At 50.3% G+C, this 16,594-nt stretch overlaps 1 protein-coding gene across 1 annotated transcript in view; it reads right to left on the bottom strand.

Moving 5' to 3' along the window:
* Positions 1-16,594, bottom strand: part of NBEAL2 (neurobeachin like 2) — a 176,406-nt gene that overhangs the window by 47,016 nt on the left and 112,796 nt on the right. Inside the window, exons 21-28 of the mRNA XM_015407333.1 lie at positions 15,294-15,453; positions 13,239-13,341; positions 10,560-10,713; positions 7,747-7,905; positions 6,352-6,487; positions 4,806-4,891; positions 1,836-2,567; positions 124-302 (exon numbers count right to left, since the gene is read on the bottom strand). Coding sequence (XP_015262819.1) covers positions 124-302; positions 1,836-2,567; positions 4,806-4,891; positions 6,352-6,487; positions 7,747-7,905; positions 10,560-10,713; positions 13,239-13,341; positions 15,294-15,453 — 1,709 coding nt within the window. The remainder of the gene's footprint in view (positions 1-123; positions 303-1,835; positions 2,568-4,805; positions 4,892-6,351; positions 6,488-7,746; positions 7,906-10,559; positions 10,714-13,238; positions 13,342-15,293; positions 15,454-16,594) is intronic.

Genomic DNA, 16,594 nt, shown 5'->3' with positions numbered 1-16,594 from the left:
AGGGCCGGGGGAGCAAAGGGGGGCGGGGAGACTCGGGGGGGGGGGGGACGAGTAACCCACGTTCCAGCTCCACAAAAGGGCCGGACCCTTTCCCCAGCGACGCTCGGGCGTTCACCCTCCTACCTGCGCTTGATCTCGTCCGGGGGGCGCACCAGCTCGCAGGCCGAGCCCAGCTTGGTGAGGACGGAGAAGACCTGGCCCCGCTCCTTCCAGGCCGCGTCGTCCCAGCCCTCCACCCCTCGCCAGGTCACGGAGAAGATGATGTTGGTCAGGAGGTTGCAGAGCTCTTCCTCGGGGGTCTGCTGCGGAGGACGAGACCCAGAGAGGGGGCTGCAGGGGTTGGAGACCAAGCCTTCGCAAGACAGCCCATTCTACTGAGCATATGACTGACCCCTTTTCTGTCTGTCAAACCCGCTAGCCGCCTTTTCACCCCTCAAGAGTACCCAGGGGTCATTTCCTGCAGGAGCGCAAAGGAGCGGAGCTCCGGCAGTAAAGAGCCCAGGGGGCGGGCACATGGAACAAGCCCCGCCCCCTGCTCCCAGCAGCCCTCAGTCAGAGCAAGAAGCAGCCAGGTCAGTTGCAGAACCTCCCCGCCCCCCGGCCCCCTGGTCCAAAACAGTCCAGTGGCACCTTTAAGGCCAAGTTTTATTCAGGTACAAGCTCTCCCTCCTCTGTGAGGGCAAATCTCCACGTTCCCCCCCCCAATAGCTAGCAATCCGAAACAGTCCAGCAGAGCCTGAGCGGTGGGTGTTGCCTTCTGACACACTTCCAGCAATGTCAGGGGGTGTGGCATATGCAAACAAGTTATGCTAATGAGTTCTGCTAAGGAGCTCCTGCGCCTCTTTTTCTACGAAATGACCCCTGAGAGTACCAGAGTTGGAAAGACCGAGAGGTGTGCTGTTCACAGCCTTTGAGTCCAGGGTTCTGCTTTGGTCCTTTGTCAGACTGTAAGCTTTTGGGGGCAGGGATCTCCTTGCCTGTTTCAAGCCCTGCCGCCCGTACATTAAACAAGGTTTTCTTAATTTGTTCTCAAAACTCACACCAGGCGAAGAACATGTCATGTGGCACTTTAACAGTGTAGCCACTTAGAGGCACGATGGGCTTCTGCAAGCCCATCCGGAACACCGTCCTGTGGTTCTGGTCCGAAATTCCCGCCGCAAAATTTCTCTTTCTGTTCCCCAACCTTTTCCATCATACACTTGTATCCTGCCCACCCTCGGAGAAACGTACAAGGTTTTCCTCTACTCCCTTTTACCCTCACAACAACCTTGTGAGGTGGGCTAGGAGGCCCTTAGCTACAATGGGGCTTTTGGGGGCTGGGCCTACAAATCCCAGAAGGCCTTGGGAAATTTTGGCGTCGATTTTTACCAATAGGGAAGAAGAGGTCAGGGGAATAAAAGAACTGGTATAAGGGGGGAAAGCTGTTCTTCTTCCCAGGGAACCCCTGAGGCTGCTGTGGGGAAGAGACCCTCATCCTGAGGGAAGGGTGAGTAGTCTAAGGCCACTTGATATAGTGAGCTAGGGACAGTATATATTTAGATGCGTTAGGGCATTTGATTTCTTTTCTTTTCACCCACTTACTGTTATTACTCTGCACCTTGTTTGTTTGACCTCCTATAAAATAAACTCTTTTCATTGTTCACTCTGCCTGGTCCTCACGCCTATTATTTGGCCAAAAGGGAGGTCAGAAGGTCTTGGGAGGGTGCTCTGGGCCTTCTCAAGGGATCCTAAATCCAGAGTGGTGGCAGCGTCAGGTGACACCCCACCTGAGCCGTGACAGGCCCCGTCAGCACTCCCCCTTCTAGCTGCGCACCCGCAGCAAGGAGGAAACTCACCTGAGGGTTGCTCGTGTTGGAGATGTTGTCGCTGGGTAACATCTCCTGGTAGCTGGTCTCATCTAGAACGTTGGAGAGGCTGGAACTCTTCCGGGCTCGTGTCCCCGGGAAGGGCTTGAAGTTCTCCAGGGGAGAAGGGGTTCCGGGTAAGCTGACGGGTGTCTGGTTCCCACTCTCGGCCGTGGCTGCGGAACTGGTGCTACCCATGTCCAAACCGAGGTCGAAGGGGGACATGGAGAAGGGAGAAAGAGGGTGGTAGACCCTGTCCACGTGGACCGTGTCTCCGGCGTGGGCGTCACCCTGCCCGGGAAGGTCGATGATGTTGGAAGATGAGGAATGGCTGGCGAGGTCCAAGGAGTCAAAGGGTTTGAAGCCGTAGGGGTGGAAAGGTTTGCCCCGCTGGTTGGTGGGGGAGATGGAGTGGTCCGAGAAACCTTCTGAAAGCTCTTGGTCCGAGGCCTCGTAGCCTAGCGGGAGGAAGACGTCGAGGTCCTGGAGATCGGTGGTGGAAGGGCTCAGGGTGTCTGTGGACTCCCTCCCCGTTTCTGGGGCCGGCGGGTCGGAGATCCTCAGGAGCTCGAGGCAGCCCCCGCTGTTGGTGGACCCCGACAAGCTGTGTTGGCGGGACTCGTAGGACTCCTTGACGTACAGCTTGGTGAGGGTATCTTGCCAGCTGGCCAGCTTGGCCAGCTGCTTCACCATGTCGTGCTGGGAGTAGATCAGGTGGAAGAGCTTGGAGAGGAAAGGAGGAGACGTTTAGTGACCGGCTCAGGGCTCGAGCCTCCAAGGACGGCTCGAGAGAAGCCGACAAAGGGATAGCGCCTGCCAGAAACTAACTCAGAATCATAGAACCATGGGGTTGGAAGGGACCTCCTGGGTCATCTAGTCCAACCCTCTGCACAATGCAGGAAATTCACAACTACCTCCCCCCCACACACCCACATCGACTCCTGCTCCGTGCCCAGAAGAGGGCAAAAAACCTCCAAGATCCCAGGCCAAACTGGCCCAGAGAAAAATTGCTTCCTGATCCTGACCCCAAAGTGGCAATCAGCATTTCCCTGGGCGTGTAAGAAAGGGCCACGAGAACTAAGCACTGAGGCAACCCTTCCTGCCCTCCCTCTCATGATCTGCCTAAGTTCACAGAATCCGCAATGCTGTCCAATGGCCGTCTAGCCTCTGTTTGGAAGCCTCCAAAGAAGGAGAGCCCACCACCTCCCGAGGAAGCCTGTTCCACTGAGGCACCGCTCTAACGGTCAGGAAGTCCTTCCTAATGTTTAGCCGGAAACTCTTCTGATTTAATTTCAACCTGTTGGTTCTGGTCCGACCTTCCGGGGCAACAGAAAACAACTCTGCACCATCCTCTATACAGCGACCCTTCAAGTACTTGAAGATGGTGATCGTGTCACCTCTCAGTCGTCCCCTCTCCAGGCTAAACATACCCAGCATGGTCGAAGCAGTGGGAAATCTAGAACTGGACTATGTCTCCCATTGTGAAATTAAATTGTTTCCTGCAGTATGTAATGAAGGGGGCAAATTCAGCCTCCTGACCACTGTTCCCTCTAAGCTGTGGAGTCTTGTGAGCAAAAATTCTACTCTGTGAGCTACTGGCATGAAATTTGTGAGCGAGCGATTTGGCTACTGCCTAAATTAGTTCGCTCTGGAGTCATCCTTCCTGAGCGAAGACAAAAATCTGTGAGCTGGAGGTTGAAAAACTGTGAGCTAGCTCACACTAACTCAGCTTAGAGGGAACACTGCTCCTGACCCATCCTTAGACTCCTCCTGCCTCAGCAGTAAGCGCTCTCAAAGAAGGCTCCTAGCCAATGCTCCCCACATGATGCTCAGATGTAACTGGTATAACAAGATCCGTGACAAATATATTACTCCTCTTATAACAGATATGGTGGGACAATCAGGTGCTGAGCAATGTAACCGATTATTAATTGATGGAAACCGGACAATTACCGAAACTGTGGCAAATGTTTGGGTAGCATGCTACTGCATCCGAAATACACTATCAGATATATAATAATAGTTGCCTAATAGTCTCTGTTTTATGTTCTTCTTTTACTTTATTACACTCAACTGTATTTTTATAGAGTTTTATTTTACTGTCCTAAATTCAGTTATATGAATGTTATGAATGTTATATTTAAGCAAGTGTGTTTTATGGCTTGTTGCCGTAATAAATGCCTGCTCTGCTCTGCTCAATGCTCCCTCTAAGCTGTGGAGTCTCGTGAGCAACAATTCTACTATGTGAGCTCCTGGCATTACAGTTCTGAGCGAGCGACTTGGCTACTGCGTTTGCTCTGGAGCCCTCCTTCCTGAGCTAAGACAAAAACATGTGCGCCGGAGGCTAAGGAGCTGTGAGCTGGCTCACACCGACTCAGCTTAGAGGGAACACTGCTCCTAGCTCAACAGAAAACACATGCTTCTGATGCAAAAGGATTTTGGGCTTGATCCCGGGCACCTCCTGCGGAGGGGAAGGAGGGCAACACGGCACAGCCTGGTCTCGTGAGCTCGCAGAAGCCAAGGAGGGTCGGTACTTGGACGGGAGACCACCAAGGAAGGCTTTGCAGAAGCAGGCAATGGCAGACCACCGCTTACTTTGCTGAGGTGACTCTAAGTTGGTTGCGTCCCCGGAAGCGTGTCAGAAGGCAACACCCACCGCTCAGGCTCCACTGGACTGTTTTGGATTGCTAGCTATTGGGGGGGGGGGATATGCAGATCTGTCCTCGCAGAGGAGGGAGAGCTCATACCTGAATAAAACCTGGACTTCCCCCCCCCCAATAGCTAGCAATCCAAAACAGTCCAGTGGCACCTTTAAGACCAAGTTTTATTCAGGTACAAGCTCTCCCTCCTCTGCTAGGACAGATCTGCATATTTCCCCTCCCCCCCAATAGCTAGCTATCGAAAACAGTCAATTTTCAAGTTTCTTGGAATCACAAGTTCCCAGCCATCGCTCTGACTCACCTTTCTGCAGATGTCCAGCCTGACGGTCAATTCCGCCCGATGGGACAGGTAAACCACCGCAACCAAATCCTTGTAGTTCGGGGCGTCTAGAAGCAAAGAAGAGAGCAGGCCGTGAGCGCCCAAGGACACGGTGAGGTGCCCAACAGTTGCACCATTATGGTACCAGGGCAGCCCCCCGAGGTTGCTGTCTCCCAGCCACTGATAACCAGCCATACCTACCTACATCAATGGGCCGGACTCCCCCTACAGCAAGCTATGATTACTGATTTTATATGCTTATAATGTGTTTTAAAATTTTATTGTATTTATGTAAATTATGGAGCCAGTTTGGTGTAGTGGTTAAGTGCGCGGACTCTAATCTGGGAGGACCGGGTTTGATTCCCTACTCCTCCACTTGCAGCCGCTGGGTGACCTTGGGGCAGGCCATAGTTCTGTCAGAGCTGTTCTTGAAAAAGAGCCGTTTCTGCCAGAGCTCTCTCAGCCCCCCCTCCCTCCCAGGGTGTCTGTTGTGGGGAGGGGAAGGGAAAGGAGTTTATAAGCTGCTCTGAGACACCTTTGGGTCGTGAAGGGCGGGGGGTATAAATCCAATCTCTTCTTCTTCTAAATGCTGTAACCTGCTCTGAGCCCATTTACGGGATGGGCGAGATATAAATGCGAAAAATAAATTAAAAATAAAATAAATTTTTACAGCCCCGTGGGCTTTGTTTGGAGCTGTTTCGCCAACACCCCACCTAGTCCTGAGTGAGGTCTTGGTCCACAGTCCAGGAATTCCCTGTTCTTTCTGAAGTGTACACTATACCAGGTATTGGGATGTTGCTAGATGCTACTGGGCATTGATACTGAATACATGCTATTGAGTCTTACTTGAGTATGGTTTTAGAGTTAATGGGTATGGTTTTAGAGTTAATGTCAGCAAGCTGCCAATATGTTTCCCTATTCTCTGTGTATGCTCTTATGTTTCCCTATTCTATGGGTATGCGCTTGTTTGCTTTCGCTTTCCCATGTATGCCTGTTTATGCGCTTACTTGCCTAGTTGCAGGAACGTCCGTATCTCTCAAGGCCACAGGTGGTTGCTGGCGGGTAGTAGCTTGGGTGATCTCATGCATTATCCATGAGAAGCAGTATGTTATGAGTAAGTAGGAGCGTTGCTTCCCAGGCTCAATGGCGCGCACGGGAAGACCCGCAATTGGGCCTCAGCTTTTTGAATTTCCTATAATCTATTGGGATCCATGCTTATGCCTCATTCTGAACAGCGATCCTGTTATGCACCTATTGCTTCAAATAAAGTAAAACCTTTTCTACAATTGTGTGCTTCGTTGATGCGATGGGAGTCTGACAGCTTTCAGTTTAAGGCCACTGTTCTCGCTGTGCTCATCTCCCTCTGGAGGCCCGAGTTCCCTAGCCAGACTCCACCCACCCATAGAAAAGAACCCTAATGGGGTGGGGGACCCCTGGAAAAGGCCTGGACCCCGAAAATCCCCCTACACCAGCAACCCTCCCCCAGCCTTTAACACACAGGTGCGCCTTACCTGATCCGAGGACTTGCTCCAAGAGGTGTCTTGCATGGAAACGGGGACGTCATTCAGGGAGGAGATGAAGCCCTGGTAGCCGATGTCTTTCAGCTTCAGGCGGTGCTTGCTCCGCTCGCTCACCCTCTCGTATTTCAGCAGCTTGTACAGGATCTGCGTGCAGCAAGGAGGATGGCAACTAATGGGCCGGGGATCCTTCCTCAGTCTAGAATGGACAACTGCTGAGAGGAAGGCTGGTTCTGTGAACTTGGGCAGATCACAAGAAGGGAGGGCAGGAAGGGTCGCCTTGTGGCCCTTTCTGACACGCCCGGGGAAATGCCGATCGCCACTTTGGGGTCAGGAAGCAGTTTTTCTCCAGGCCTGTTTGGCCAGGGATCCTGGAGGGTTTTTTTTGTCATCTTCTGGCCATGGAGCAGGGGTCACTGGGTGTGTGTGTGGGGGGGGGGAGGTATTTGTGAATTTCCTGCACTGTGCAGGGGGTTGGACTAGATGACCACGGAGGACCCCTTCCAACTCTGCGACGATTCTATGACTTCCCAGTGGATCTCCCTGCTTTGGCAGGAGCAAGACCTGATGGTGTGCGCCTGGCTGCCCCTAAAATGGACAACCCCATATCTCCTCCTCCTCCTCCTCTCTTCAGACACAAGAAACCTACAGCCTTTAGCATCAGAAACCCCAACAAAGGATCCCCCTCTTCCCCGGGTCCACGAAAGACTTGCCCTAAACATTCTACGAAACCAGATCACATGACTGTTCCAGCCTCGAGAGCCCCAAAGAAGACCATGGCTCCTAGATTGTGTTCCTACTCATCACATGTTTTATCTTATTCGATTCAAGCAGCGAGAGAGGAAAAGGATGCTCCAGGGTTGGGGGAAGCATTATTTCCAAGTTGTGCGTCTTCTGCACCGTCTAGGTCCACATGAACCCATGAAGCTGTCATGTACTGAATCAGACCCTCGGTCCGTCAAGGTCAGTATTGTCTACTCAGACTGGCAGCAGCAGGTTTTTCCCATTACCTCCTGCCTGGTCTTTTTAACTGGAGATGCAGCCAGGGATTGAACCTGGGACCTTCTGCATGCCGAGCAGATGCTCTGCCACTGAGCCACAGCCCCTCACATGAAGCAGCCTTCTACTGAATCCGAACACCAGTCCATCAAGGTCAGTACTGTCTACATAGACTGGTAGTGGCTCTCCAAGGTCTTAGGCCTTCACATCACTTCCTGCCTGGTCCTTTTAACTGGAGATCCTGGAGATCAAGGCACCGTCATATCATCTGCAGCAGAACAGCGGATCAAGACAACCCCTCCCGTTAGAGCGGTGCCTGAACTGAGCCAGACACCATCCTATTATCTACTCCAGTCCAGTGGGCAACAAGTGACGTAGGAGAGGAGGAGGAGACAGGATTCTCTCACCTTGAATATTCTCTCTCGCACGTCATCGGAGAACTTCCTCTGAACGAGAAGTGAGAAGAAGATCTCGATGTTTCCCGGCTCAAACAGGAACGTGAAGAGGTGCTCCTGGGCAGGAGAGCTCTTCTGCAAGCTGTGCATCACCTCCAGCACCCCGCACACCTGCAGGGGGCATGAGAACACGTCACATCGCTACAGAGGGGATGGGAGTATAGAGAAAGCTTCACAGGGATCTCACAGGGTTGCAACCAGGACTGAGAAAGTTTTTAAAAATTGCAAATTGCAAAAGACAGCCGACTTTTCACAAACCCTCAGTAAGAACCCATAGAAGTCACAACCACCTCCCCGAAAATTGCAAAAGACAGCCGAATTTTCACAAACCCTCTGTCAGAACCCATAGAAGTCACAACCACCTCCCCGAAAATTGCAAAAGACAGCAGAATTTTCACAAACCCTCAGTCAAAACCCATAGAAGTCACAACCCCCTCCCTGAAAATTGCAAAAGACAGCCGAATTTTCACAAACCCTCTGTCAGAACCCATAGAAGTCACAACCCCCTCCCCGAAAATTGCAAAAGACAGCCGAATTTTCACAAACCCTCAGTCAGAACCCATAGAAGTCACAACCACCTCCCCGAAAATTGCAAAAGACAGCAGAATTTTCACAAACCCTCAGTCAAAACCCATAGAAGTCACAACCCCCTCCCTGAAAATTGCAAAAGACAGCCGAATTTTCACAAACCCTCTGTCAGAACCCATAGAAGTCACAACCCCCTCCCCGAAAATTGCAAAAGACAGCCGAATTTTCACAAACCCTCTGTCAGAACCCATAGAAGTCACAACCCTCTCCCCGAAAATTGCAAAAGACAGCCGAATTTTCAGAAAGTCTCTGTCAGAACCCATAAAAGTCACAACCCCCTCCCCGAAAATTGCAAAAGACAGCCGAATTTTCACAAAGCCTCTGTCAGAACCCATAAAAGTCACAACCCCCTCCCCGAAAATTGCAAAAGACAGCCGAATTTTCACAAACCCTCAGTCAGAACCCATAAAACTCACAACCCCATCTCCGAAAATTGCAAAAGACAGCCGAATTTTCACAGGGCTGCAGTAAAACCCCAAAAAACTCACAACTCCCCCCTCGAAAATTGCAAAAATCAGCCAAATGTTCACAGATCAAACTCTGAAAACTAACGCACACACACACCCAAATCACAAAACTGGCCAAACATTCACAGGTCTGTGGTCAGGACCAGAAATCTCAAAAAATTAAAAAATGCAGAAAACAGCCAAATTTCCACAGGCCCACAATCAGGACACAAAAACTAACTAACAAATAAATAATTGCAAAACAGCCAAACTTTCACAGGTCTGCTGTTAGGATCCAAAAACTCATTAGCCCCCCTGAAAATAATGAAAGCCGGCAATTTTTCAGAGGCTCCTGACCAGGACCCGAAAACTCAACAAAATTGGAAATTCTTCCAGGTTTCCCACTCCACCATGCCTCATTTCACTCCTCTCCACACCACCTGTCCTGTTCAGCTTTGGCCGCACAGTTCCTACTATGCTTCACAGTTGTCAAAAGGGGCATCAATTCACTAGTGGGAAAAGCTGGCAGAATTCAACTTATCGGCCTCACTGAGAGACTAGTATTATCCTCCTCATTTTGCAAGCCCATGGCCAATTATGAACTCGGGGCAGAGTCAAGATTGGAACTGGGGACACCATGACTGATGGCTCAGCCTATTTGCCAGGGCTGCTACACCAGGGTTATATTCCAGACATGTTTAGGCAAGGAGAGGAGGGGGGAGGAGCACATGAAAAAACTCAGGTTTGTCTGTTGTGCAGTGTAGCCTCTGTAACTCCATTTTATTTTTTGCTAGTGCCTGGGAGGATGGCTGGCAGGCCTCACGCAAGAGAATATGGAGCAGAAGTCCATCAGTGGCTATGAGCCACAAGGTATAGATAGGAACTCTCTGTCTGGGGCAAGGGATGCTCTGTATTCTTGGTGCTGGGGGGGGTGGGCAGCAGTGGGAGGGCTTCTAGTGTCCTGGCCCCACTGGTGGACCTCCTAACGGCACCGGGTATTTTTGGCCACTGTGTGACAGATTGTTGGACTGGATGGGCCATTGGCCTGATCCAACATTGGTTTCTCTTTATGTTCTTATATGGAGCAGAGGTCCATCAGTGGCTATTAGCCACAAGGTATAGATCGGAACTCTTGGTCTGGGGCAAGGGGATGCTCTGTATTCTTGGTGCTGGGGGAGGAAAGTGGGAGGGCTTCTGGAGTTCTGGCCCCACTGCTGGACCTCCTGATGGCCCCTGGTGTTTTTGGCCACTGTGTGACAGAGTGTTCAACTGGATGGGCCATTGGCCTGATCCAACATTGGCTTCTCTTATGTTCTCATGTTCTTAATATTTCTCCGTTTTCATTAGTACTTTCCCAAGTTCTTATCAAAGGAACCTGCCTTGTTTTTCTCAGCTACTAGGTGCCAGGTGCAAGATACAGCCTGGCTCCTCTCAACGTTTAGGGATGTAGCTCTGATGATGGTTTTCTTGACTTGCAGCCAGCAATTAGGATACAAGATGTTTAGTTTTAGCTATGTATCTCGTCTCGAGTTTGGCTAGCTTCGCTGTGCGTATTCGAGGCCCAGCGGATGGAAGTTAGCCTGCTACTTCTGTAAGCTCGATATTTATTAAAATCTCCTAGTAAGCCAACGTGGATCTTGCCTATCGTTTCCTTGGGATTGCTGCGAAACCTCGGAGCTTCTGGCCAGGGCTCCAAACAGGTGTCTGAACTGAACGCAACTCCCCTCATACCTGGTGCTCGTCATTCACGGCCGCGAGATAGTTGAGGGTGCTTTGCATCTCCTCCGGGGAGAAGCTTCTGCACAAGAAGTCCTTGACCAGGCTGAAGAGGGAGGTCTGCACTGTCCTGATGTCGTCCGTGGCCACCGGCTTCTCCTTGTAAGTCCTGGGAGGGAGAAGGGACAGATTGCGCTCAGCCTCCTGGGCTGCCTTACTGCACATTTATACTATTTATATTATTTATTTATTATTTTCGATTTATATCCCACCCTTCCTGTATAGGCAGGCTCAGGGTGGATAAACAATAAAACATGGATGCATAAATGCAATATTATAAAATTCACATAACAGTGTGCAAAGTGCAGTTAAGTGCAGATGGCGATGGCTGTATGGTGGTCCAATGTAGCTGAGCCAGTAGCCTTAGCAGTTCTTAATGCCATTAACGTCAGGGCCGTAGCCAGGGGTCATTTCCTGCAGGAGTGCACAGGAGCAGAGCTCCGGCAGTAAAGAGCCCAGGAGGCGGGCACACGCAACAAGCCCCGCCCCTTCTCCCAGCAGCCCTCAGTCAGAGAAAGAAGCAGCCAGGTCAGTTGCAGAGCCCCCCCCCCGCCCCCTGGTCTAAAACAGTGAGAGGAACTGTGAGAGGTCCCCCGCAGGGCCCTGATGTCTTCCGGGAGCTCATTCCACCAGTATGGAGCCGCTGCCGAGAAGGCCCTGGCCGAGGCCATCTGGTGACTTTTGGACCCGTGGAAAGTACACCAAGATGCAAGTGACTCATGGCGACCCGGAAAGGTTTTCATGGTAAGAGATGGTCTGCTATTACCTGCCTCTAGAGATGTGAAGGCCCGGAAAAAAACTGGAAAAATTAGGAAAAAAACCCATTTTTTCCCGTTTTTTCCCTGAAGCCTTTTTTGTTTTTTCCCGAAAAATTGAAAAAATAAAATGAAAATTAAAAATTGACTATGGAACGTTTTATTTTAACATGATGAATAAAATATTTTAAGACAAGGTGTGCAAATATTTTCCAAATCATTTCTAAAATATATATATATGGTATCAGATTGATCTAATTTCTGTGCACTGAGGACAAGCAAGTCCTAGGTTACAAACTGAACTCTCCAATGCAAGAACAAGATGCATTTCTTCCTTTAGGAGGTGCTATTGTCACAAGGAAAGACAAAGGTTTCAGTTTTGGTATTGCATGTGGGTGGGTATTCTGTTTGTAATAATTGTTTGGATACACTATATTTTTAATATGTTCCTTGTGATAATTTCATGCCAAGTAAAAATGTCCATAGTCATATTTTATGTTCCTAAAGTAACAGACTGACATTCAATCTAGAAAAGACAAAAGAAATGCTAATGTAGCATTTTTTTCAATTTTTCCGAAAATTTCCGTTTCCCCCCGAAAAAAACTAGAAAAAACCCGGGTTTTTTCCCAAGCTTCAAAATTTCCGGAAATTTTACATCTGTACCTGCCTCTGCAGAGCAGCGCCGGGCTTCCCTGGTGGTCTCCCATCCAAGTACCAAACAGGGCCGGCCCTGCTTAGCTGCCACGATCTGACAAGAACAGGCTAATACACTAACTTTTCTTTTCTTTTTTGTCATCTAAACTTATCTGTTGTGCGATTGTAAGCCTGCAGTGTCTGGGCCAACCTGAAAAATCAGCCATGGCTGAACATAGCCTAACTCAAACAGAACACAGTATTTTGTTCCAAGACGCTGAAAGGCTGGACAACACATCTAATTCCCATGTCAGATTACACAGGGAATTCAGAACCAATAAAGGTTAGTCAAGAATAGAAGAGGGCCAACTCTAATTATGAAACCTAAAAAATATACATGTATTTATTAAACTCAAATTAAAATAACGAATAAGGGCCCATTCATATCTCATATACAAAGGCTGATGAAATAGACCTAGGTTTCATAATTAGATTTTAAGAGTTGGCCCTCTTCTATTCTTGACTATCCTTTATAGGTTCTGAATTCTAGGTTTGAGGTTCAGTCTTTCCCCCCCTTTTTTGTCCTTGCAGATTACACAGGGAAGCCATTGAAATCCATAAACATAAACACCATTTCAACAGGAAAGAAGAGAGTTAAAAAATAATTAGGGCATGGCTTCCTCTCCTGAAAAACACAAAATGCTCTACATTTTACAACAGCACTACAGGTAAGATTAGAATTTCAACAGCCCATCCATACGCAAAAGAACCTCCTCAGGAAAGCTCCTCCATTAGCATGTTTCACAGCCTGGGGGACTCCTACAAGAGAATGGCTCAGCCCTACCCCACCTTCCTGAGTAGATATAAATGACCTGCCTACCATTTTTCTTCTCGCCTTGACACACAGAGTCCTCCGTCTTTCTGTGTGATACCTCTGAGGATGCCAGTCACAGCTACTGGCGAAACGTCAGGTCCTACAATGCCCAGACCACGGCCATGCAGCCCAGGAAATCTATGACAGCTCATGAACTCCGTCCGTGAAAGCCTTCGGCAACATATTGACTTGATGGCACTGAACATACACAAACGTGATGCCCTCACCGTGTGCTGACACGCTCTCTTCCCATGGCTACCCTGCCTCTAGAGGAGAGTTTCACTGGGACCCAATGTGAAAATTATGAAGATGACACTTTCCCCCCGGAGTTCACATGCTGTCTTTCAAGATCTGGAGGAGATTCTGGCTTACCCATAATAGGTCCGGATGGAGTCTAGGACGTACTGGACCCCGTACTTCCTCCGGATCCTTTGCTTGTGATCCTTAATTATGTTGGACAGGTACTGGATGTGGCCTGGAAATAATGAAGAAGAAGAAGAGATGGGATTTATACCCCTGGCCCTTCACTCGGAGTCTCAGAGCGGCTTACAGTCTCCTTTCCCTTCCCCTCCCCACAACAGACACCCTGTGAGGGAGGCGGGGCTGAGAGAGCTCTGACAGAAACTGCTCTTTTTTCAAGAACAGCTCTTATCAGAACGATGGCTTGCCCAAGGTCATCCAGCAGGTGCAAGTGGAGGAGTGGGGAATCAAACCCGGTCCTTCCAGATTAAAGTCTACACACTTAACCACTACACCAAACTGGCTCTCAAGGAGAAGGAGGAGGAGGAGATTGGATTTATACCCCGCCCTTCACTACTCAAGGAAGTCTCAGAGCGGCTTACAAACTCCTTTCCCTTCCCCTTCTCACAACAGACACCCTGTGAGGTAGGTGGGGCTGAGAGAGCTCTTTCCAGAACTGTCCTTGAGAGGACTGCTCTTGTCAGAACTACGGCTTGCCCAAGGTCATCCAGCAGCTGCAAGTGGAGGAGTGGGGAATCAAACCGGGTCCTTCTAGATTAGAGTCCACGCACTTAACCACTGCACCAAACTGGCTCTCAAGGAGGAGGAGAAGAAGAGGAGAAGGAGAAGGAGGAGATTGGATTTATACCCCATGCCCTTCACTACCCAAAGGAGTCTTAGAGTGGCTTACAAACTCCTTTCCCTTCCCCTCCCCACAACAGACACCCTGTGAGGTAGGCGGGGCTGAGAGAGCTCTTTCGAGGACTGCTCTTTGAAGGACAGCTCTTGTCAGAACTATGGCTTGCCCAAGGTCATCCAGCAGCTGCGAGTGGAGGAGCGGGGGAATCAACCCCGGTTCTCCCGGATTAGAGTCCGCACAAGTGTTCCCTCTAAGATGGGTTAATGTGAGCCAGCTCACAGTTTTTCAGCCTCTGGCTCACACATTTTTTGTCTCATCTCAGGAAGGATGGCACAAGAGCAGACTAATTTACGCAGCAGCCAAATCGCTTGCTCACAACTTTAATGCCAGCAGCTCACAACGTAGAATTTTTACTCACAAGACTCCACAGCTTAGAGGGAACATGCACACTTACAGCAAACTGGCTGATGAGGGCCTCCCCTAGGAGGAAAGGTTAAAGAGTCTGGGACTTTCCAGTTTAGAAAAAAGACAACGAAGGGGGGGGGGAATGATAGAGGTTTATCAGATTGTGCATCGGGTGGAGATGGTTGACCAGAGAGAGCTTTCCCTCCCTCTCCCAAAAGACTAGAACTCGAGGGCTACAGAACAATGTGGCTGCCCTGTGAAACATAAGAACATAAGAGAAGCCAATGTTGGATCAGGCCAAAGACCCCTCCAGTCCAACACTCTGTGTCACACAGTGGCCAGAAATACCAGGTGCCATCAGGAGGTCCAACAGTGGGGCCAGGACACCAGAAGCCCCTCCCACTGTTGCCCCCCCCAGGCACCAAGAACACAGAGTATCCCTTGCCCCATACATAAGAACACAATCCTGAGTCTTTGCATCCTGAGTCTTTCCTTCGCAACACCCCTCCCACCTTCTGACTGGGATATAAGGACTCCGGGATCTCCATTCCCACTTGTATCCGACAAAGTGAACTCTTTGACTCTCCAAAGCTCACGCTCTGGAGAGACGGTTGGTCTCTCAGGTGCTCCTGGATTCTAATCCGGCTCTTCTATTGCAGACCAACATGGCTGTGTCCACCCGAACCTGACCCCCTCAAAGGATTCTCCCCTGGTCCACACAACACGAGAGCCATGCGGAGGCGACTTTAATCCCTGCCACGGGGCATGCTGTTCACCGCACAGGTAAAGCTGCCCCACGGGGGTAATCCCCAAACCTTTGGGGCGGTGTCCTCCGTACCCTCGAACGAGGGCGACACCCAGGGCCGCCGGAAAGAAAGTAGCTCCTCCCCACCGGGTCGCAAGGCGAGGCGCCCCACGCTCACCCAACCGGACGGCAAAGTCGCTGTTGCTCCAGATGTGGAAGTCGAAGAGCAGGTACTGGTAGAGGAGGTGCAGCAAGAGGTGGTGTCCTTCGGAAGCCACCTGCTCCAGGAGGACTTGAGAGGCCATCAGCACGTTCATGTCCATCATCTGGCTGGGGACCTGGGAGGGAAGAAAGGGTTCGAACGGATAAGAGGAAGTCCTTCTTCACCCAAAGAGTGATTAACCCTTGGAATTCACTGCCACAGGAGGTGGTGGCGGCTACAAGCATGGATGGCTTCAAAAGGGAATTGGATAAGCATATGGAGCAGAGGTCCATCAGTGGCTCTTAGCCACAAGGTATAGATAGGGGCTCTGGGGCAAGTGATGCTCTGTCTTCTTGGTGCTTGGGGGGGGGGCAACAGTGGGAGGGCGTCTAGTGTCCTGGACCCACTGGTGGACCTCCTGATGGCACTGGTATGTCTGGCCACTGTGTGACACAGAGTGTTGGACTGGATGGGCCTTTGGCCTGATCCAACATTGGCGTCTCTTATGTTCTTATGTGGGGCAGTCGCATGAGTGGAACGTGGCCCAACTGAATTAGCTGAGAAGCTGACATGGGTGGGGCCCATCGACCTTAGCCCCACAGGCCCGTAGCTACGGCGGGGCTTTTGGAGTCTCTGCCCCCTTTCTTATAGGCACAGCCCCACAAGAATTTCTCCTGTAAAAGCTTTTTTTTCAATAATCTTAAAACACTTTTTAAAAGGCGTGTGCTCCTTTAAGCAGAGTGGGGTGCTGTAGCTGACTCATTCCCGCACTGAGCAAGGGGGTTGGAGTAGGTGACCTCTAGGATCCCCTTGAACTCTGTGTCAAGAAACTGGTCTTCTTTAAGAAGAGAAGACGAAGAGGAGGAGGAAGAAGAAGAGACTGGATTTATACCCCCGCCCTTCACTAGCCAAAGGTGTCTCAGAGTGGCTTACAAACTCCTTTCCCTTCCCCTCCCCACAACAGACACCCTGGGACGCAGTGTTCCCTCTAAGCTGAGTGGGTGTGAGAGCTAGCTCACAGTTTTTTAGCCTTCTGGCTCACACATTTTTGTCTTCGCTCAGGAAGGAGGGCTCCAGAGCAAACTAATCTATGCAGGAGCCAAACCGCTTGCTCACAATTTTAATGCCCGGAGCTCACAAAGGAGAATTTTTGCTCACAAGACTCCACAGCTTGGAGGGAACATTGTCTGTGACGTAGGTGGGGCTGAGAGAGCTCTTGACAGAAACTGCTCTTTTTCAAGAGCAGCTCTTATCAGAACTATGGCTTGCCCAAGGTC

This window comes from Gekko japonicus, unplaced genomic scaffold (assembly GCF_001447785.1).
Source record: "Gekko japonicus isolate JY-2015 unplaced genomic scaffold, Gekko_japonicus_V1.1 scaffold2770, whole genome shotgun sequence".
NCBI lineage: Eukaryota > Metazoa > Chordata > Lepidosauria > Squamata > Gekkonidae > Gekko > Gekko japonicus.
The sequence above is the reverse complement of the archived record's forward strand: the minus strand, read 5'-3'. Positions and strand labels throughout refer to the sequence as shown.